Source organism: Anomaloglossus baeobatrachus, chromosome 4, assembly GCF_048569485.1.
Source record: "Anomaloglossus baeobatrachus isolate aAnoBae1 chromosome 4, aAnoBae1.hap1, whole genome shotgun sequence".
Lineage (NCBI taxonomy): Eukaryota > Metazoa > Chordata > Amphibia > Anura > Aromobatidae > Anomaloglossus > Anomaloglossus baeobatrachus.
Window position 1 is genome coordinate 572,669,931 of NC_134356.1, and position 22,022 is coordinate 572,691,952.

General features: G+C 43.8%; 1 protein-coding gene across 2 annotated transcripts in view; it reads right to left on the minus strand.

The window, feature by feature from the left end:
• Positions 1 to 1,904: 1,904 nt before the first annotated feature.
• The window catches only part of ANP32A (acidic nuclear phosphoprotein 32 family member A), a 29,664-nt gene continuing 9,546 nt past the window's right edge, over positions 1,905 to 22,022 (minus strand). The window contains exons 3-7 of one of the 2 annotated variants that reach the window (XM_075346084.1): positions 15,347 to 15,469; positions 15,043 to 15,244; positions 8,126 to 8,223; positions 6,806 to 6,854; positions 1,905 to 5,218 (exon numbers count right to left, since the gene is read on the minus strand). In XM_075346084.1, the coding sequence (XP_075202199.1) occupies positions 5,163 to 5,218; positions 6,806 to 6,854; positions 8,126 to 8,223; positions 15,043 to 15,244; positions 15,347 to 15,469 (528 nt within the window). In that variant the 3' untranslated portion in view covers positions 1,905 to 5,162. Of the gene's footprint in view, positions 5,222 to 6,805; positions 6,855 to 8,125; positions 8,224 to 15,042; positions 15,245 to 15,346; positions 15,470 to 22,022 lie in introns of both variants that reach the window. The other variant, XM_075346083.1, reaches the window with a different exon arrangement.

The following is a 22,022-nucleotide window of genomic DNA, read 5'->3' on the forward strand; positions in this document are numbered from 1 at the left end:
GGGATTCGGATGTACGCACCGAAGGGGCCATTGACTATAATGGTGCAGACTGAGTGCTCTGTTATACACTACTTTCGTGCATATACATCTACTGGAGTATGTGCTGGACGCAGTCTACTACAGCTGGGTGCCGACCTCCAGTAGGTATATACACCCGAAAATGGTGCATAACAGCACACAGCAACTCAGTCTGCACCAACATAGTCAATGGCCCAGTCCAAATCCGGTTACAGAGTTACATAAGTTGAAAAAAGCCCTAGGTCCATCTAGTTGAACCTTCCTCCACCAATTATACATTTTGTCACTAAATCATTTATAACAATATGACAATGTTGTGTACTGAGGAAATCATCCAGCCCTTTTTTAAAAGCTGTTATAGTATCTGCCATTACTACCTCTTGTGGTAGGGCATTCCACAGTCTGACTGCTCTAACTGTAAAGAACCCTTTTCTATTTCGCTGCCAGAATCGCTTTTCTTCCACTCATAGTGAATGCCCCCTGGTGCTTAGTATTGGAAGGAATAAGTCATGTGCAAGTCCTTTATATTGACCACACATGTATTTATACATATAAATGAGATCTCCTCTGAGACGCCTTTTTTCTAAGCTAAACATATCTAACTTTTCCAACCTCTCATCATATGTGAGGCCTCCATTCCTTGTAATAGTCTAGTTACCCGCCTTTGAACTGACTCTAACTTCTGAATGTCCTTTTTAAAATGTGGAGTCCAAAACTGAATCCCATATTCCAGATGTGGCCTTACAAGTGATTTATAGAGAGGTAACAATACGTCGGGATCATGGGATCTAATGTCTCTTTTCATACACCCTAAAATCTTGTTTGCTTTTGCAGCTGCTGCCTGACATTTTTGCAGCCATAAGCCCCGACAGGACCACTGAATAGGGAACAGAGCGCAGCGTGAAAGCACCCTCACTGAACTTACCTGTAAGGGTCTTAATGTTATGGCTGATCAGCATATGCACAGATTTTGTCCCATCATATTGCGTTTGCAGTCACGGAATTAGATGTATACAACAGCTTGTGCCTGATGTATCAATACACTATAATGCTAATATCACTATTATAGCACATGTTCTGAAGTCATTAAGAAATCAATGCATCGTACTAGTCATTTAAAGGCACTACTATATAAGAAAAGTGTTGTATTCGGGCGTTCCTAGATACAGTAGGGCTGCATTCACATGAGTGCACTGGATAGATAAGGAATTGGGAAATGTTAAAGGGAACCTGTCACCAGTTTTTTCCCTATTAAACCAAAAGGGTCACCTTCTGCAGCTCCTGGGCTGCATTCTATGAAGGTGCACCTTGTTGCTGGCCCCCCTTGCAGACCCCAATAAAATCTCACCATTTCCTATGCAAATGACTTGTGTTGGCCAGATGGGTGGGCTCATTTTCGGCTAGTGTCCTTCCCTCTGGCCTTGCTCGCCCTCCCAGTCATGATTTACATTGATGACGACGCCCCAGTCCTCGTCCACGCTGCTGGCGAAATCTTGCGCAGGCGCAGTTCGCTGTGCCCCTATCGCGGGCCTGAGCAGAAGGTTTCCCTCGCGCACACCGGTGATGTATTTGCGCAGGCGCGAGATCATGGGTGGCGCTGTGCATAACCTCACCAGCGTCATCCTCATACCCGCCCATAATCTCACGCCTGCTCAAATACATCCGAGACTTCGCCAGCAGCGTGAAAACGACAGGTGCATCGTCACCCATGTAAATCATGACAGGGGGACGGCGAGCAAGGCCAGAGGGAAGGACACGAGCCCGAAATGAGCCCGCCCATTTAGCCAACACAAGTCATTTGCATAGGAAACTGTGAGATTTTATAAAGTTCTTTTTGGGGTCTGCAAGGGGGGCCAGCAACAAGGTGCACCTTCATAGAATGCAGCCCAGGAGCTGCAGAAGGTGACACTTTTGGTTTCATAGCGAAAAAACTGGTGACAGGTTCCCTTTAATATCTACTTCTCCAGTGATTTTCATCAGTTTCTCACTTCTAACATTCACAGTCCAAGTCCAAACCGGCCACCAGTCTCTTGACCTGGACTCAACAACCTCAAAAGGCACCTATGACGATGGAGAGTTCGGGTCGGGACCCCACAGCCGGTCCAGATCCATCACTTGGACTGTGAACGTTAGACATGTGAAACCCGCCTTACTTGGCGGATAATACAGAACAAATAATGGTGTAAATGTAGATAAAAAAAATGAAAACGGAAGCATTTGTGGCATACTTGTCTGGAAACCAAATGAGCTGTATGGATACAAAGGTATAGACTGCATTTTAAAGGGGGCTTCCTTAGCAAAAGTCATCAATATCTGAGCTTTGGAGATGTGACCACCAGGACTCTAATCTTTATCCAGGGATTGCATAGCTTTTCATACATACATACAGCTGTGCCGGCCGCCCTATCCAAGCCCTGCCGATCAGGGCCAAATCTCAAAGAGGGGCTATTAATGGCAATACAAATATAAAACAAAAACAGGCCAATGTAAATAGTTTCCTACACTAACAATCGTTCTGTGCTATAAGGGACATGACATGCTCATGTGAATGAGGCCCATCAGGAACAGTAATGCAAATGACGGAGAAGAATTAGCATACATGACATGTATTCAATAGGTTGCCTGTTTTAGACAAGCCCCTTCTATAAGTCCTAATATGCAGGGGCTCTTCTGTATTAGCTACATCTGCAGATCTCCCCGCTGGGAACCTGTGGGGGTTCAACCCACCCACTAACCCTAAGAGGAGTCTTTTCTGCAAAGTGCAGACAGTCTGCCCCATTGTGGAGGCTCGATCTTAGGGATCAGCAGCAATATTCATACAGACGCTTATTACTGCACTAATGTCTGGATTTCTGCACAGTTTTCCAGAATGTACAGTGACTATAATGAGAACTCCTCCCCTTGAAGTTTTTCGCGCACCAGCACTGAATCGCAACGCATTTTATAGACTGATCTATATGGATTTTTTGCATTTGTTGGTCAAACGACTACTATGTCTTTCCTTTTTTAGGTTTAGAAAGTCATCTTTGCATATATTTATATATATTTCATTTATTTATTTATAAATATTTAGCCTTCGTGATTTTTTTTTTTGTTAGAAACATTTACCTTTCATTTAGTGAAAAATATTAAAAATATTGCTTTCATTTTAAACACTTAGCTACAAAAAAATCCTATAAATACAACCTATATTTTTCTCTGCCACCGTCCCCCACATATTAATGGGGGACATAAAAATGCATTTTTTATATTTAACTTTTTTTATGGCATGTTCTCCAAAGATCAGAAAAACATTTGGAGGATATTCATTTTTTTCTCTCATTTTAAAATTTTTACAACATAGATTAACCCTGTAACCCTGGAGAGGCCACTGGAGCCCCAGTTACAGAGGATAACAGCCATGATTATGTGACAAATGTCACAATTAGGACTTTCTAGGTGTAGTTTAAAGGGAACCGGACACCAGGTTTTGCCCGTATAAAGTATGGTCTCCACCAATAAGACCTCTTTATCCGTATTCTAGAATGCAGAAAAGAAAACAACAAAAAGTCCCCAATCCCCTTTGTTGATCCCAAAAAAATATTTTTTTTATTATACCTACAGATGGTGTGGTGTGATTCGATGGACGTCACTGGTCTTAATCCGGCGTCTATTCTCTTCTTATGATGCCCGCAGATGATGTGTTCTACATTATCCACACGTGTCCCCCAATAGTGGTCCTGGGCAAGCGCACTTCTATGAGTCCTGTCGAGGGCAGTGCAAAGTACTGCATGGCTTCACAAAGGCCAAAGAGCGCCGATGACCTAGAATTAAGGCTTGACGCATGGGCATTAAAGTACTTTGTTCTGACCTTATCAGATCAGAAAGAAGTGCGTTTGAGCAGGACTGTGATTAGGGGACACTATGTGAATGACAAGCTGAGGACGGCCATCGTAAGAAGAGGGGAGGCACCGGAATAAGACCAAACACCCTCATTGGACCGGACCATGCCATCTGTAGGTGTAATTTTTATTTATATAGCGCCAATATATTCCACAGCACTTTACAATTTACAGGGAATATATACAGACAATATGAGACATATCAGAATAACACAATTCAACAGATACCAAGAGGGGTGAGGTCCCTGCTCGCAAGCTTACAACCTATGACTAATAAAAGCTATTTTTGGGGATCTGCAAAGAGGATTAAGATCTTTTTATTACAACACACTAGTCTGCTACAAAAGAGGCCTTCATGGTGGTGGCCGTGCTTTGTATTGGGAAAACCTGGTGACAAGGTCCCTTTAAGCCATCCGACATTCACAGTCCAAATGCAAACCACGATATTCTGACCTGCCGGGGTCTACAGTCTACAACTCAACAGCCACATAAATGTCTACGAAGCTGTCAAGTTCAGGTTAGGAGACCCGTGGCAGGTCTGGTCTGAACAAAGCAGTCCGTACTTGGAGGACCATGAATGTTGGACTTGGGGAACCAGTCTTCGACCTGGAGTAGAAGCACAATCTAGAGTAAATAACGTAATCGGAGGCAACTGACGGGTAACAAAGTCATATGGTTACCACATCACTACAGAAAAGGAAGTGAGTAGTTATAGTCACTGTATATGACTGGAGAACCCCTTTAAGGTCAACTCCTGGTCCTCAAATATTAACAGTCTCAAATAAGAGTTCCTCTTTTTGCTTGCAGTTGCACATTAAAAAAATGGTTAATGTGCATGGGTCTCATTTTTTATTCTTAGACAGGTTTGATATTTGAGGTCCACTGTAACTGTTTTTTTTTTTTTAAAAGGCAGCTAAAAAAGGGACACAGTAAAGAGAAGATCTAAAAAACATAAAAATACAAGAATAACCAATTAGCAATGGGCATTGGAAAAACTGGGGCTGTATTGAAGTAAGTGCTAAAAACACAAAATAAAACTTATAATTAGAAAAACTTGCAAGAACAGTAGTAAAAATACCAAGCATGACTCTTCTTGTGTGGTATCTGTCCAGCACACGGCAACCTTACAATCTGGAGATAAAAGTCAGGGAAATTCAAGGTAAAAACAGTCAAAAGTACAACAGCTTTTTCAAAAAGGTTCTTGGGGGTTCAGTCCTCTATGTCAGTCACAAGGCTCGCTCCACATCTACCTTGTCCTGCAGGTTAATCATCCTCTTCTCCTTCATCTTCAAGGTCTCGTTTTCTTTTTTGACCTTTTTCTGCTTTGAGACGAGAAAGGGACATGAGTGGATCACAGACTACAGGCATGGGCTTCCAATCTCGAATTGAAGAGGACCCATCACCATTGGCCAGTTTTTGCTCTTATTTTTTCCTCACTTTTCCCCTAAGTATTTAAATTTTTTGCTTTTTATTCATAAATCATAAGTTTTAGAGATAATGGTCTAATTTTTATGATCTTTAAAAGGGGGCTTGGCTCACAGAGTAATTATACAAAGCAGCAAAGAGATATGCCCAAAAACAATCTTGCGAGACACAACCGCTTAGTAAAGACCATACAAATTAGAACTAAATGGAAAAAGACCAGATCTCTGAAAATACGAAAAAAAAAAAACAACACACAAGAAAACACGAACATCAAAACACAAAAATATCAACAATATATCCTCTTTAAAGCGACTGTGTAAGCAAAGGAAATAAAAAAGTAAAAAAAAAAAAAAAAAAAAGCCTGCATGGTCCGTGTTCATTATTGTAGTTCAGCTCTATTAATCTGCATGTTCCCAGTGAGAACAGGGGTTTGGGGAGGGGAGAAGACCATGTTTTTTTTCAACCTCTTACAGCCCATTAAAGATTCCATAAGGCTTATTAAATGCTCCATATTAAAAAATTTGGAGCAAATGTGCCCCTAACAGTTTTTGGCGTTTCTTATTTTTTTTTATTTTTATAGCTCAAATGATTTAAAAAAATAAATAAAAAATAAATAATAATAATAATAATATTATTTATTTTTCTTATTATTATTACATTATTATGAAAAATAAATATATATATATATATATATATATATATATATATATATATATATATATATATATATATATATATATATATATATATATATATTAGCAGGTTTATTATTATTTTATAAACGTGTAATCATAGTATCATAGTATCATAGTTTTTAAGGTTGAAGGGAGACTCTAAGTCCATCTAGTTCAACCCGTAGCCTAACATGTTGATCCAGAGGAAGGCAAAAAAAACCCAATGTGGCAAACAAGTTCCAATGGGGAAAAAATTTCCTTCCTGACTCCACATCCGGCAATCAGACTAGTTCCCTGGATCAATACCCTGTCATAAAATCTAATATACATAACTGGTTATATTAAATTTTTCAAGAAAGGCGTCCAGGCTCTGCTTAAATGTTAGTAGTGAATCACTCATTACAACATCATGCGGCAGAGAGTTCCACAGTCTCACTGCTCGTACAGTAAAGAATCCTCGTCTGTGGTTATGATTAAACCTTCTTTCCTCAAGACGTAGCAGATGCCCCCGTGTTCCAGTCGCAGGCCTAGGTGTAAATAGATCTTTGGAAAGGTCTCTGTACTGTCCCCTCATATATTTATACATTGTGATTAGATCTCCCCTAAGCCTTCGTTTTTCCAGACTAAATAACCCCAAGTTTAATAACCTGTCTTCGTATTGCAGCCCCCCCATCATAATCATAATAAATAATAATAATAAATAATAATAAACCTGCCACAATTAGGTCAATGAATTACAAGCACTACAGAAAAAGAAAAAAAAAAATACTGCCTATACCATCTGTAACTGAGGGATTAGCCACATACCATCCTGGTCAGCTTCATCCTCTTCTTCTCTAGAAGCTTCCTCATCCTCCTTTAGGAGAAAAAAAACAAAAAAAAACACAGATTAATGCTGGATTTCTGGGCTTTTTCAATAATGTTTAACCCCTAAAACGTGTGTGCGTTGAAAATGCAACTAACTGAAAGCACTGGGGGCAAAGCTCATGTATGTCAGTGTAATTCTCATGGTATTGTGAGGAAGACTGTAGAAGAGAACATTATTGCAGTGCTACACTAGTGTGCCAAATATGTATTACAGCAATGCTGACCAAACCCGCAGGATCAGCAGACAGTATAATCACTACGAAGGCCTCCCCATACAGATTGTGGCGGGAAAGAGGGAAGAGAAAAAGAGGGGGAAAGCAAGCAGGAGCAGCGGGGGGGAAAGCAAGCAGGAGCAGCGGGGGGGGGGGGGAAGCAAGCAGGAGCAGCGAGGGGGGGGGGAAGCAAGCAGGAGCAGCGAGGGGGGGAAAGCAAGCAGGAGCAGCGAGGGGGGGAAAGCAAGCAGGAGCAGCGAGGGGGGGAAAGCAAGCAGGAGCAGCGAGGGGGGGAAAGCAAGCAGGAGCAGCGAGGGGGGGAAAGCAAGCAGGAGCAGCGAGGGGGGGAAAGCAAGCAGGAGCAGCGAGGGGGGGAAAGCAAGCAGGAGCAGCGAGAGGGGGAAAGCAAGCAGGAGCAGCGAGGGGGGGAAAGCAAGCAGGAGCAGCGAGGGGGGGAAAGCAAGCAGGAGCAGCGAGGGGGGGGAAGGCAAGCAGGAGCAGCGAGGGGGGGAAGGCAAGCAGGAGCAGCGAGGGGGGGAAAGCAAGCAGGAGCAGCGAGGGGGGGAAAGCAAGCAGGAGCAGCGAGGGGGGGGAAAGCAAGCAGGAGCAGCGAGGGGGGGAAAGCAAGCAGGAGCAGCGAGGGGGGGAAAGCAAGCAGGAGCAGCGAGGGGGGGAAAGCAAGCAGGAGCAGTGAGGGGGGGAAAGCAAGCAGGAGCAGCGAGGGGGGGAAAGCAAGCAGGAGCAGCGAGGGGGGGAAAGCAAGCAGGAGCAGCGAGGGGGGGAAAGCAAGCAGGAGCAGCGAGGGGGGGAAAGCAAGCAGGAGCAGCGAGGGGGAAAGAGGAGACAGATAACAGTGTGTTCTGTTTGAAGAGAGCTCCTTGCTGATTCTTCACTATTCTTTTATTTTTAGGCAGCAGTATTGAGAATTATCAGGCAAAAACACAGATTGCTGAAGTCTGTGACGTTTGTTGTAAAACATTATTAATAATAATAAATATTATGAAAACGGTAATATCACAGCAAGAAGGATATAAATTTAAAGTAGCACCTCCTCTTCGCCGCTCACGTCCTCTTCTTCTGCCTCCTCTTCATCGTCCTCTTCCTCACCCTCTTCACCCGGGGGAGCGTCGTCATCATAGTCTTCCTCTGTGTGAGGGGGGGCAGCCTCAGTCACCAACAGACTGGAGATGTGTGCAATATTGTCTCCAGTCTGTGAGCCACAGACAGAGGAGTAACAAAACATCAGCCAATACAGGGCATGTGATGGGCGTCTATGACGTGACGACATCACGTACATTACAGGCTTTAGGTCCATGGGAAAGCTGATGACTAAAAATATATGCAGTAATGAGACTGATGATGGGTCGGGTTAGTGCTCAGCAGAGTACAGGAGTCGCTTACAGCAGTCTGTATTCTGTGATGACACGGTCGTCACAATGTAACTGGCTCCGCTCATTCAGAGCACACAAACTACTGTAATTGGCGCCTGTATCTGGGTAGGAGCCTGGAGGTGGATTTCATTTCCCTAATTCGCTCTATATTTCTAGAGTATAACAATTTGTCCTGGCCACACAGGTGTATGGTGGGCGACAGCCGCAGCACAGACATCAGAGCGTGCACCAAATCCCGGCACCTCTGCGTCCATCACACGAGCAGGACACAGTTATACACCTAGCAAATAAATCATCCTAATGACTGTGAACTTGAAAACTGAAGAACGCAAAGAAAAATTGTTCAACTGTTACTAAACAAAGAAAAATTATTTGCTAAAACTAGACTAGTTTATTAACTGCCCTGCTACACACACCGCAGACACAGGCCGCTCCGCCACACAAGGACACACACACACACACACACACACACACACACACACAGGCCGCCCCGCCACAGAAGGAGACACACACACACACACAGGCCACTCCGCTACAAACACGCATACCCCCCCACTGGTCGCCTCGCCACATAAACAGGCAGACAAGCACACAATGGCTGCCCTGCTACACACACTGCAGACACAGGCCGCCCCGCCACACAAGGACACACACACACACACACACACACACACACACACACACACACGGGCCGCCCCACCACACACACACAGGAGACACAAGCCGCCCTGCCACAGAAGGAGACACACACCCACACACACACACACACAGGCCGCCCCGCAAACAGGTAGACACACAGAAAAAGGCTGCCCTGAAAACACACGGGCTGCCCCGCCCCACACCCACAGGCCGACCAGTCCCACACACACGGGCTATCCCACCACACAGACACAGGATGCCCGGCCCCACACAAACGGAGAGACACAGGCCACCACGCCGCACACATGGGCTGCCCTGCCATACACAGGGGCAGACACACAAACCCCAGGGGTGGGCCGCCTGCCACACACACACACACACACACACACACACACACACACACACACACACACACACACACACACACATCCCTCCACCACCATACGCTTTTTAATCCACATTTACTTTCATTGCCAACTACCTATTTTTTTTTTTTTTTGTGTCATCCTGAAGATTACTAAATTGTGGCACACCCTATGAACTATGTGGCAGAGGGGTAGGTGAGAAGTCTGGGTTTTTATAGGTTTCTTGTTGTATATGGAAGGCATTTTGTCATGATTTCCTAATTTCACAGGCGTGATGGTACAACTATGTTAAACATTGAATACAAAATAGTTTTAATACTTTCTATATAATTGTGATCTAATAGGAGAAACCACCAAATTACAAAGAGAATCGCAAGATAAAAAAAATAACATGTTAAATAAGAATACGGCGAGCGTAATGATGGTTTCCAAGGGAACTGGTAAAATGTGAGAATATTTTTATACCAACACACTATAGGGGCTGTCAAGATACAGTTGGATCGCCTTCACGACTCCCCCGCAGACTATTATATTATCTGCATCGCCTTTAATAATGCATCTTCCCCTGCCATCATGTGCACTCCCATATCATACGCACTCAGTCAATTACTCCCTCAGTACTAGCTAACTAGTCACTTCCGCCATCACTAAATACACCTCTGAACATCACTAATGGTAAGATCACTCTGCAATTGTTTTTAGATTTTTGCTGCCAAGATTAATATCTATGATGAGAGCTCTATAGTCAGCAGATCCCGCCCCGGTCAGGAGCGACTGCATATAACCCAAATATATCTCTCCAGATCACCCCGACTGCGGCTGAGAACCTGAAAGTATCAATAATTAGTGAGGCCCTCCCAGGGGATGACAAGTGATCAGTGGGAATCTCCTGATGGCATTCACCAGTGTCCACTAGCGCTCCAGTATGGGGACCGGACCAAAAACATCTAAGGGAACATGTCATCAGAAAATGACCTATTGTTTATATCAGGTTCTTAAGCGTAGCTTTTTTTTTTTTTAATCATGATTACTATTGTAACAAAAAAATATAAAATATACTATTATATCCTTTTATAGGACAACACTGAAGATCTGACACAGATACAATGTAAGGTAGTTGGTGTACAGCTTGTGTAATAGTGTACATTTGGTGTGCTCTCTAAAGATCTCAACACACAGTCATCATTAATGTCTACACTGTTGGCAACAAAAGTGAGTACACCCCTAAGTGAAATTGGCCAAATTGTGCCCAATTAGCCATGTTCTCTCACCGGTATCATGTGACTCGTTAGGGTATGTGCCCACGATCAGCGGGTCCTGATCAGTCCAGTCGGGGGCGCACATCTCCTCCGCAGGAGAAAGCAGGAGACCGCAGCAGGGTTCTGTGCGCTGCAGTCTCCTGCTTGTGTTCTCTTTACGGAGGACGCAGGCAATTCCGCAGAAAACAATTGACATGCTGCTGTCGGGAAAGCCGCTCCGCAGGTCAGTGTTTGCTTCGGAAAAAACAAGCATAGTGGGCACGAGATTGATAGAAATCCCGTCCACTGTGCTTGTACTGTAGACCACAGCGGTTCGGACACAGCTGACGTATGCTGCATCCAAAACGCTGCAAATACTGATCGTGGGCACGCACCCTTAAGCTATGTGCCCACGGGAGCTTGCTTCTGCGGATTTATCTGGATTTTCCAGATAAATCCGCAGGTTTCAGCAAGTACAGACATTCCCCATGTTATCCTATGGGACATGGGGAGTGCTGTGTCCACGCTGCGGAATGTGCGGCTGCGGAATATGCTGCGGATGTCCCGCAGCCGCACGTAACTGCATGTCAATTATTCCTGCGGAATTACCTGAGGAAATCCCGGCCCTCCACTATGGAGATAGAGGCCGGAAAGTCCGCAGGTAAATCGCATGAAAGTCTGCAGGTTTACCGCACCTATTCCGCTGTACTACTGCAGCTAAACATAGCTGCGGATGCCGGCGGGCAGCTGCGGTAAACCTGTGGGCGTACCTGCGGATACATCCGCAGGTACGAGCTCCCGTGGGCACATAGCCTTAGTGTTACAAGGTCTCAGGTAGAATGGGGAGCAGATGTGTTACATTTGGTGTTATCGCTCGCACACTCTCTCATACTGGTCACTGGAAGTTCAACATGGCTCCTCATGGCAAATAATTCTCTGAGGGTCTGAATAAAAAGAATTGTTGCTCTACTGTCTGTCGGAAAGACTGTTGTGGTCTTACCGGGAGATGCAGGGTCTTGCCATGCCTGTGTACCCGATTCTCGGGGAACCGCCTCAGATCTTGATGTGGTTGGGACGCAGGACACAGTCACTGCAGGCACTGATGGTATTCTGGGGTCCCCGGGACACCAGGTCCCTAGTCAGCTGTTGCCAGGAGACATGGGACAATGTGTCTCCTGGTTCATGTATGTGGTGGTAGGAACTTTCCTCTTTGCCCTTTTCGCCCCTCCTTCTGTCTCTGAGTAGAGTGTGGAGATTGGCCATTACGTCAGCGGTGTCAGGTGAGCCATGACAGGATGTTAACACCTGCCATATCCTCTTGTTCAGCACTGATTATTCAGTTGTCCTTCAGTGGTACGGGGTGTGTGTATGTGTGTGTGTGTGTGTGTGTATGTGTGTATGTGTGTATGTGTGTATGTGTGTATGTGTGTATGTGTGTATGTGTGTATGTGTGTGTGTGTGTGTGTGTGTGTGTGTGTGTGTGTGTGTGTGTGTGTGTGTGTGTGTGTGTGTGTGTGTGTGTGTGTGTGTGTGTGTGTGTGTGTGTGTGTTTAATCTCTGTCTCTGGTTAACTGTGCCTCTGGTTCTAGGTCCACGACTTTTGCTCCCTAACCTTCCTTGTTTATTAGTTAGATTCTCCACTGCTTTACCTTTATAGTTTACGGGTGTGTCTTACCCAACTCCCAACTGTGGCCAGTGTACCCAGTAACCCTGCTATTGGCATTTGGGAAGGGCTCCGCAAAAGTCCACCAACATTTAGTGGGGGAGGCGAAAAGTACTCTGGGCCTCTAGGCTGTGCTTAAGCGTGACAGCTTACACCAAGTGTTTCTGGCATACTGCTGTTGCTGGCCTACAGTCCGGTCATCTCATCACTACTCAAGCGTCACATCTACATAATCATTGGAGAGGCTATAAGAAGATTGCCAACACCCTGAAACTGAGCTGCAGCACGGTAACCAAGACCATACAGCGGTTTAACAAGACCACTCAGAACAGGCCTTGCCATGGCCGACCAAAGAAGTTGAGTGCAGGTCCTCAGAGTCATATCCAGAGGCTATCTTTTTAGAATTAACATATGAGTGCTCCCTGCATCGCTAGTGCTCGGACCATACACCACACACTGCATCAAATTGGTCTGCATCTCTGTTGTCCCAGAAGAAAGCCTGTTCTAAAGATGAAGCACAGGAAAGCTCACAGTTTGTTGAAGACAGGTAGACTATGCCATGGAATAGAGGAATAATCTTATTTATTTCAGATGGTGTCAAGCGTGTGTGGCAGCAATCAGGTGAGGAGTACACAGAAAAGTGTGCCTTGTCTACAGTAAACCATGGTGGTGGGAGTGTCATGGTTTGGGGCTGCACGAGTGCTGTGGGGAGCTACAGTTCATTAAGGGAACCATGAATGCCAACACATACTGTGACCTACTGAAGCAGAGCATGAACTCCTTCCTTTGGACCTGGGCCGCGGGGCATTATTCCAACAGATTGACCTCAAACACAGCTCCAAGATATCCACTACCATGCAGAAACAGACTAAATATGTTGGACTGGCCAAGAATGTCTCCAGACCTAAACCCTATTGGCCATCTGTGGGGCCTCCTCAAACAGAAGGTGGAGGAGCACAAGGTCCCTAACATCCACCAGCTCTGTGATGTCATCATGGAAGATGAAGAAGATCCAGCGGCTCATGTGAAGCTCTGGGGAACTCCAAGCCCAAGAGAGTTAAGACAGTGCTTGAAAATAATGGAGGCCACACAATATATTGGCACTTGGGCACAATTTGGCCATTTACACTTAGGGGTGTACTCATTTTTGTTATCAATGGTATAGACATTAATTGCTGTGTGTTGAGTCACTTAAAGGACACACCAAATTTACACTGTTATACAAGCTGTACACTGACTACTGGACATTGTATCAGTGTCAGATCTTCAGTGTTATCCCATGAAAAGATATAATAAAATATTTCTAAAAATGTGAGGGGTGTACTCACTTTTGTGAGATACTATGTGTCTGACTATAATGTAGATGACAGGTGATGTCACAGCTCCTCCTTGTTTCACAATGACATTTACACTGGCTACAATGCAATGGCCTAGGGTCTGAGTCAGTGTAGTGCTGCTAATATTCATGTGAATTTCCTGAAAGAAAGATCAAGAATAATGAACCTAGACTAGCCCCAGTGGGGAAAATTGCACATTTTTACTTTAACTTCAGATTGTGATTATGAAGGGGAAAAAAAAATAAATATATAATATATACACACACTATAATAAATATATTATATATATATATATATATATATATATATATATATATACACATACATATACACACACATATACATATATATACACGTATACATACATACATACATACACACACACACACACACACACATACATACATACATACACATATATATATATACACATATAAAAAAAAAAAAAAAAGACAAAATATGTGTTCCTAAGGGCTAACAGGCGGGTAGTTGCTGCCTACCTGCCTGTTGTGCCCAGCGCTGTTTTTCCGGCACAGAGTGGTAACAGAGCGTTCATTCCGGTGATACAGTGGCTTCATCAGCAGAGCGGCAGCTTCTTTTCTGCTCTGCTCTATAGATGGGGCGAGACTGCCAACCTTATACTGATTGACAGCCCGCTCCCCACTGCCTAAGTGGGGGAGCCACCTGTCAGTCAGCATGACGTCGGCAGTCCCACCCAGTCTACAGAGCAGAGTGGAAGAGAAGCTGCCGCTCTGTTGACGTGACATCAGAGGAAGCAGCTCAATTGCCAGTAGGAGCCGTCTGTGATGGCAAAGAACGGCACCGGGCCCAACAGGCAGGTAGCCAACTACCTGTTAGTGCTTGAGCAAATTTCTGGATATACCCTTTAAACATTAGGTTATTTTCTAATGACAGATTCCCTTGAATAGCTCAACTATCCAGATCCTTGTAAAATAAGGGCAGCTTTGAGGATGCGGAGTAATAAAGGAGTGATCCAGCACTTCTCACTGCTGCGTTGAGGTGAGAGGCGCTGCCGTCATGTGGTTGAAGGCCACCTGAACCTGACCAATATTAGCAGGTCTCCCGTATGGCTGGCAGTCATCAGGCCCCTTTCCCATTAATTAAACTCAGACTTGTACACAATACATTCTGATTATTAGGAATCATCCACTGATGCCATGTCAGAGGAGTATCCAGATACTGAAGACACAGGCCCTGGACAAGGTGCCTAATCAGCAGTCCTTATAATGGGTCTTATATTACCAGTGGAAAGCCAAGAGATAAAATACATTTACATAAAGACTTGGGCAAGAGGAATTCCCCATTACTCACCATCCTCATCATCATCATCTTCATCATCTAGATCCTCCACGTAGGCTTCTGCATCAGAGTCGGGCGCTTCTTTCTCATCGCGGTCATACCCATCTAAATACGTGAGCTGGGGTAGGAGCTTGAAGACATTTTCTCGGTAGTCACAGAGGTTGGTGACTTCGCAGTTAAACAGGTCTAGGCTCTTGAGGGTCTCTAATTTTTTCTGCAAATGAAAACAACTGTCAGCGAAGAGGATCTGGCTCCAAGAAATGTTCTTATAACGCAACGTGAGGCGATCAGAGCGGCTCTGGATCCATGGACTCACCAGCGGCTCTATTGTGCTCAGGTCCTTTATTCTGTTCCCGCTTAGGTTGAGGTGTGTGAGGTTTGGACACTTTTCGGACAGGATTTCCAGTCCACCAGAGATGTTGTTATCACTCAATTCCAACTACAGATAGAAGAAATCAAGGTTCGGTCAGCTTCACAGGAAGCCATGGAGAAGACGACTAGCAGAATGTTCTAAAGACTACGCCATCTTCTCAACTACTACCATTCATTCCTATGTGCAAGCAGTAAAAATGGAGAGCAGAATTTCTTGTGGCCGTCCTGCTAATATCATATATCTCCAGTGATCGGAGAGACTACAGGGTGTTCTGCAAATTATCGGAGTAGAAGTGAAGACTATTCTGCTGGTGGCCTCCAGAGGGCAGCAGAGGGGAAGACGTTACTAGCGCTGTCAAGACAGTACGAGACTTAAAGCTTCAAGAAACACCAGTCTGTGGCTTCAGGCTTCTGCGCTGAGGGAATGTTCCCACGGGACCTTTCTGCCGAGGAATCTGACTAGAAATGGTGCGGATGTGCAAAAGTGTAAAATCTGAAGTGACGTCCACAGCACTAATGGAAAATGCTGCAGATTTCAGAGGCAGAAGTCTCATTCACTGCGATTACTGGAATGTGCACAGCGGTGAACGGCATATTCACAATGTGGGCATGTACTCGAAGATATGCATCTACTGTGGAATGTCTGCTGTGAAACATTGTGCAGAAGTGTGGAAAGGATGCAGCGTCGGCAAACATTTCACCTTTGGCATTGCGAGTGCGACATCAATGCATAGTAGTAGTCGTGTGAGAATACAGATTTTATTAAATGTTTTTCACAATTTTTTTTAACCCCTTAACGACCGCGGGCAGTAAAATTATGTCCTTGCGGTCATAATGTTACTGCCCGCGGTCCTCCGGCAGCAGCATGCCGCGACCGGCGCACATCTCAGCTGATTTTCACAGCTGAGATGTGTGCCTGCTAGGCACGAGCAGAATCGTTATCTGCTCGTGCCGATTAACCCCTTAAATGGTGCTGTCAATATGTGACAGCGCCATTATAAGCACGATCGCGGTAAAGTTTTACTTACCGCCCGATACCGGAAGTCACGTGACGCTATCACGTGACTTCCGATAGTTGTCATGGTAGCACAGGGTCATGTGATGACTCCTGTACTACACATGACTTGCTTTCACTTTCACTGTGCCAGCGGCACAGCAAAAGAGAAAGAGAGCGTATCTGCTGTTTACAGCCTTGTAGCTGTGATTAGCAGATACAGCAGAGCGATCGGATTGCTGATCGCAATAGCCCCCTAGGGGGACTAGTAAAATAAAAGTTAAAAAAAAAGTTTTAAAAAATTAAAAAAAAAAAAAAAACCTAAAAGTTCAAATCACCCCCCATTCGCCCCATTGAAAATTAAAGGGTTAAAAAAAATAAAAAAATATACACACTTTTGGTATCGCCGCGTTCAGAAACGCCCGATCTATCAAAATATAAAATCAATTAATCTGGTCAGTATACGGCGTAGCGGTAAAAAAATTCCAAACGCCAAAATGACGTTTTTTTGTCGCCACAACTTTTGCGTAAAATGCAATAAGAGGCGATCAAAACATAGCATCTGCGCAAACATGGTACTGATAAAAACGTCAGCTCGAGACGCAAAAAAATAAGCCGTCACTGAGCCATAGATCCCGAAAAATGAGAACGCTACGGGTCATGGAATATGGCGTAAAACGTGCGCCACTTTTTTCGGACAAACTTCCGATTTTTTTTTAACCCCTTATATAAAAGTAAACCTATACATGTTTGGTGTCTATGAACTCGCACTGACCTGAGGCATCACACCCACACATCTGTTTTACCATATAGTGAACACAGTGAATAAAATATCTCAAAAACCATAGTGCTATCGCACTTTTTTTGCAATTTTTCTGCATTTGGAATTTTTTTGCCGTTTTTCAGTACACTATATGGTAAAACTGATGGTTTCATTTAAAATTACAGCTCATTCCGCAAAAAATGAGCCCTCACATGACCATATTGACTGAAAAATAAAAAAAACTTACGTCTCTCAGAAAAAGAATGGCGAAAAAAAACGGAAAGCGAAAAATCGGCCGGTCGTGAAGGGGTTAAACTCAATTTTAATATATTTGTTTTAATTTCAGAATTCAATAAAATACATGAAAATAAGCAACTTTGTAATATACATTATCAGAGATATCTGCTTCTTTCTCTGCCAGGACAGGTCATTATTAGTTATGAGCGGGCACTACCATGCTCGGGTGCACTGCAGTCGGACGCTCGGATAGGTGCGACTCCTGCACGGAGTATGATGGAAGTCAGTGGAGAACTCAAGCATTTTTCAGGAAGATATTCCAGAAAAATGCTCATGTTTCCCATTGGCTTCCATAATACTCAGGTACTCGAATCGCACCCATCTGAGCGTCCGACTGCTCGTTCCGAGTACAGAGCACCAGAGCATGGTAGTGCCCGCTCATCACTAGTCATTATCAATTCATGGCTAACATCTGTATCGAGTGCAGACAGATTTTGCCATAAATGACGGTTGCTGCCCATAACATTACAATGGAGGGTTAGGAGGAGAATCTAGAAGCAGACACTAACAAGTTCTCCTGAAAAGGCATATATATGTAAACACTTTATTTTAAAGGGAACCTGTCCGGTGTGATACCAATGTGATATGACTGAAGAATGTGTGATTAGATAGGGATCATAATCATAAGATAGGAGTGATCCCAGATATTATTTGATCCATCAATAATTCAGTATCAAAGAAGATGTCCTTTGGAGGGCCAAAATGATGACCAAGGAATACATGTCTTGAAGCAGTTGAAGATAAAGGAAGTAACATTTACAGTTCCACTTACAGGAAACTTGTGGTTAGCTAAAGACAGGTTGAAGGAAGCTTGCATATGAAATTTACGGCTCATTGCAATATTTCGCTAACACTTTGGCTGACCACAGTTGACCAGTTGACCACTGGCTAAATGTGCAGGAAATGTGCAGGAAGCTACTGGTGCCCACAGCAGCTTGTGGTCAAGTTACATGAACATGACTCAGCTGTCATATGCTGGTGACCATGTAAACCCAACCTACAATATTTTCCTATAAAAAATACACCGAACTCGCTTAATGTTAGGGAAATACCTTCCAGGACATTGAAGTGTACGTACGCACTGTTCCTGTGATGCCATGCCATGTTGATTCCTTATCATTAACTCGAGTCCCTCCGATGTGAAAGGATTGCTACAACATAACGGTAATGTTGATGCATATTTCTGTTATTGTATAAGTTTCTATGACTATAGTTCTTATGCCTATGTACCATTGACTATATATATATTCATGTGCTATTAAAATAAATAGTATCTTGCTATAAAGAATATTAGTATTCGTGCCTGATTAGGATATCAGTGAGCGCTTCGTAAGTACGGGCTTTCAGCCCCCTTTTTTAGTAGAATTTAGCAAGACATAAATTGGCGTAGTCGGCAGGATTACTTCTATAAGAAGTAATTAATGAATTTTTGTAATTTAGAAATTAAAAACATATATTTGGCAAATTTCCAGATATATTTTTTCAATCTTTTTGCATAGTGTCAAAATGTTCAGAAAACGTAAGGATAATGTTAAGGAGGTTGTTGTGGAGATCCCGAGCTGGATTGAGGCTCCCTACAATCTTATAGCACATGAATTGGTCAATTGTGGATTGGCAGAACAATGGCAGAATAAGCATAAGGGTTGTGTACCTACTGATGTTGTGAATGTACTCAGTAGTGCCCCTGTGAAAACAGGTGATGTAGTGTCTTGTGGATTGGTAGAACAATGGCAGGACAAGCTTATGGGTAGTGAAGCTACTGATGTTGTGAATGTACTCAGTGGTGCCCCTGTGAAAACAGGTGATGTAGTGTCTTTAGCACGGCACAAACAATGGCAGGACAAGCTTAAGGGTAGTGAAGCTACTGATGTTGTGAATGTACTCAGTGGTGCCCCTGTGAAAACAGGTGATGTAGTGTCTTTAGCACGGCACAAACAATGGCAGGATAAGCTTAAGGGTAGTGAAGCTACTGATGTTGTGAATGTATTCGGTGGTGTCCCTGTGAAAGCAGGTGATGTAGTGTCTTTAGGACGGCGCATCTGGATTTTGGCAAGTGCATATAGTGTAATGCATGAGCGTAATCTAAAGATGCAGAAGAAAAGTTCCCAGATGGAACAAAAGATGATAGAATTAGGTTGCCTGAAAACAGTTCGGGAATGTAATACCAGACTGTTGAAGGATAAATTGGAACATTATCAGAATGTGGCACAAAAAGCTGCCATAAAAATTGCTCAAAATAAGTACAAGAAAAGAAGAGGAAAGGTAAATAAAACCAAAGTACATAAAAGTATCGTCTCAGCTTCTATAAACTGGGATCCCGATACTTGGGATGGGGATGTGTGGGATTCATCTTCATCATCTGATGAGGAGGATTACCATAAAGGGAAGATTCAGGCTAACCCAGTAAGGAGGCGCCTAGAGAGGACAGAGAATGAGATCATCCGGGAACATGTCCGGGATGGTCAGGGGAATCTGCAATATGACGAAGATGGTAATGCCATCATAAATGAGAGAACGATTCCTCATGTAAAAAATCGAGTAACCATTGAAGATTACTCTCAGGGAGAAGTTGATAGCATTTTAACACAGTTTAGACAAAAACCAGGAGAAGGAGAAATTCCCTGGTTGGTCAGGGTGCACGATCTCGGAGGAGGTGGAGTGCACTTTGACGCCGGAGACGTGGCAAAATTTGTCACCATGTCTCGTGACCCAGTAATTCAGAGATCAATAAAAAATTATTTTGTTGATCATAATGAGCATGGTACTCAAAACTTAATCATGATCTTAGCCCATGCTTTTCTGGACAAATATCCATCAGAAGCAGACTTTCCTATCAATGATAAACCTTGGTATACCTTAAAAGATGGTATGGAAAGGCTGAAGGAAGAAGCAATGAGGAATGCTCTTCCTCTTTTGGGAATGGATGATGATTATCTCCAGTACCCATTGACAGCCAGCATAAGAAATAGGCTGGTTAAACATGCCCCTCCAGCATACAAAAAGCCAAACAATCCTGATTGTAAAGAGAAATCAGTAGGAGAGGCCCCATGGGTGTCTCACAAAGACATGTTCCAGGCTTTGCTTAAAGCCGGGATCAATAAGGAAAGGATTGATGGAAAGGAGACAGGAGAATTATGGAAGTTGTACAAACACAAAGTTCTATCCACAAAGAAAGTGACCACTACAAATGTGGAAGGGGGTTCAAAAACCCCCAAGGTAAAGAAATCAGAGGGAAAAGGGGAAAAACCCCCAAAGAACGTGTCTTGGGAAGATTTTCAGTCAGCTTATCCATGGGAAGAACTGGCTGCAGCCGTGGCCACAAAGGTCACGGAAGGAAGGGCTAATACACAGACTGAAGTCTGTGTAAATGAAAGTTCAGAAGGAAGTGATTTACCATAGGTAGCCAGCCAAGCCCCCCTAATGATAAAAAGGGACGAACGTCCCTACGTCAATCTTAGCATACATTGGAAAGGGGGAAATGTTCAAAGAGTCCCAGCTTTGATTGACACGGGGGCGGAGGCTACATTAATTCATGGAAACCCAGAAAAAATAAAAGGACCTCGAGTAAAAATTGCTGGACTAGGTGGTCAAGTGATCACTGGGGTTCAGACACAGGTAGCTTTGAAGATAGGTAATTTACCTATCAAGGAGTATACGGTACTGGTAGTACCTATACCAGAATATATTTTGGGAATTGATATCCTAAAATGGATGACTCTTAATCTAACCGAAGGAAAATTCTCCTTTGGGGTTATGTCTTGTCATAAGGAAATGCAGATCTCACATTATATCAATGATATAATGATACAAGGACAAGATGAGCAAAGTGTGAAAGATCAATTGACAAAACTGGTTGCTCATATGTGGAGTAAAGGATGGGAAATCAGTGATGCCAAGGTTCAAGGACCGTCTCAGGTGGTTACATGTCTAGGGATTCAGTGGAACAAGGGGCACAGAGAGATCTTGCCCAATGCCAGACAGAAAATTATTAATTTTCCGGTCCCTAAATCCAAACAGGAGACTCAGTCTTGTATTGGATTGTTTGATTTTTGGAGACAACATATCCCTCATTTGGGACAAATGTTGGCTCATTTGTACAAAGTAATGAGGAAAAAATATGAGTTCCCATGGGGAGAGGAACAGCAAAATGTGTCTGAGATGGTCAGGGAAGTGTGGAAAGACATTGAAGGGATTATTCAATCTACCAAGACCACTGTATTTCATGTCGATGCTCATGTCCCTACTAACTCACTTGAACGTTTGTTTAATTCAGAAGCAGATAAAGCAGCAGCCATCAGACAAGTCAGTCCAACAGTTGACAAGGCAAGGTACAGCTGTTTGGGCACACCAGAAAGAGCGACACCTTATTCAGCAGGTTTAGACCTCAGCACATTGGAAACGGTCGTGGTACCCCCAGGTAAGGTAAAACCAATTTCAACAGGATTGGGTTGCCATACACCAAAGGATCATTATGGTCAAATAGCCACTCGTTCTAGCTTAGCGTTAAAAGGAGCCATAGTGGTGGGAGGGGTAATAGAGGCAGATCATCAGGGAGAAATCAAGGTA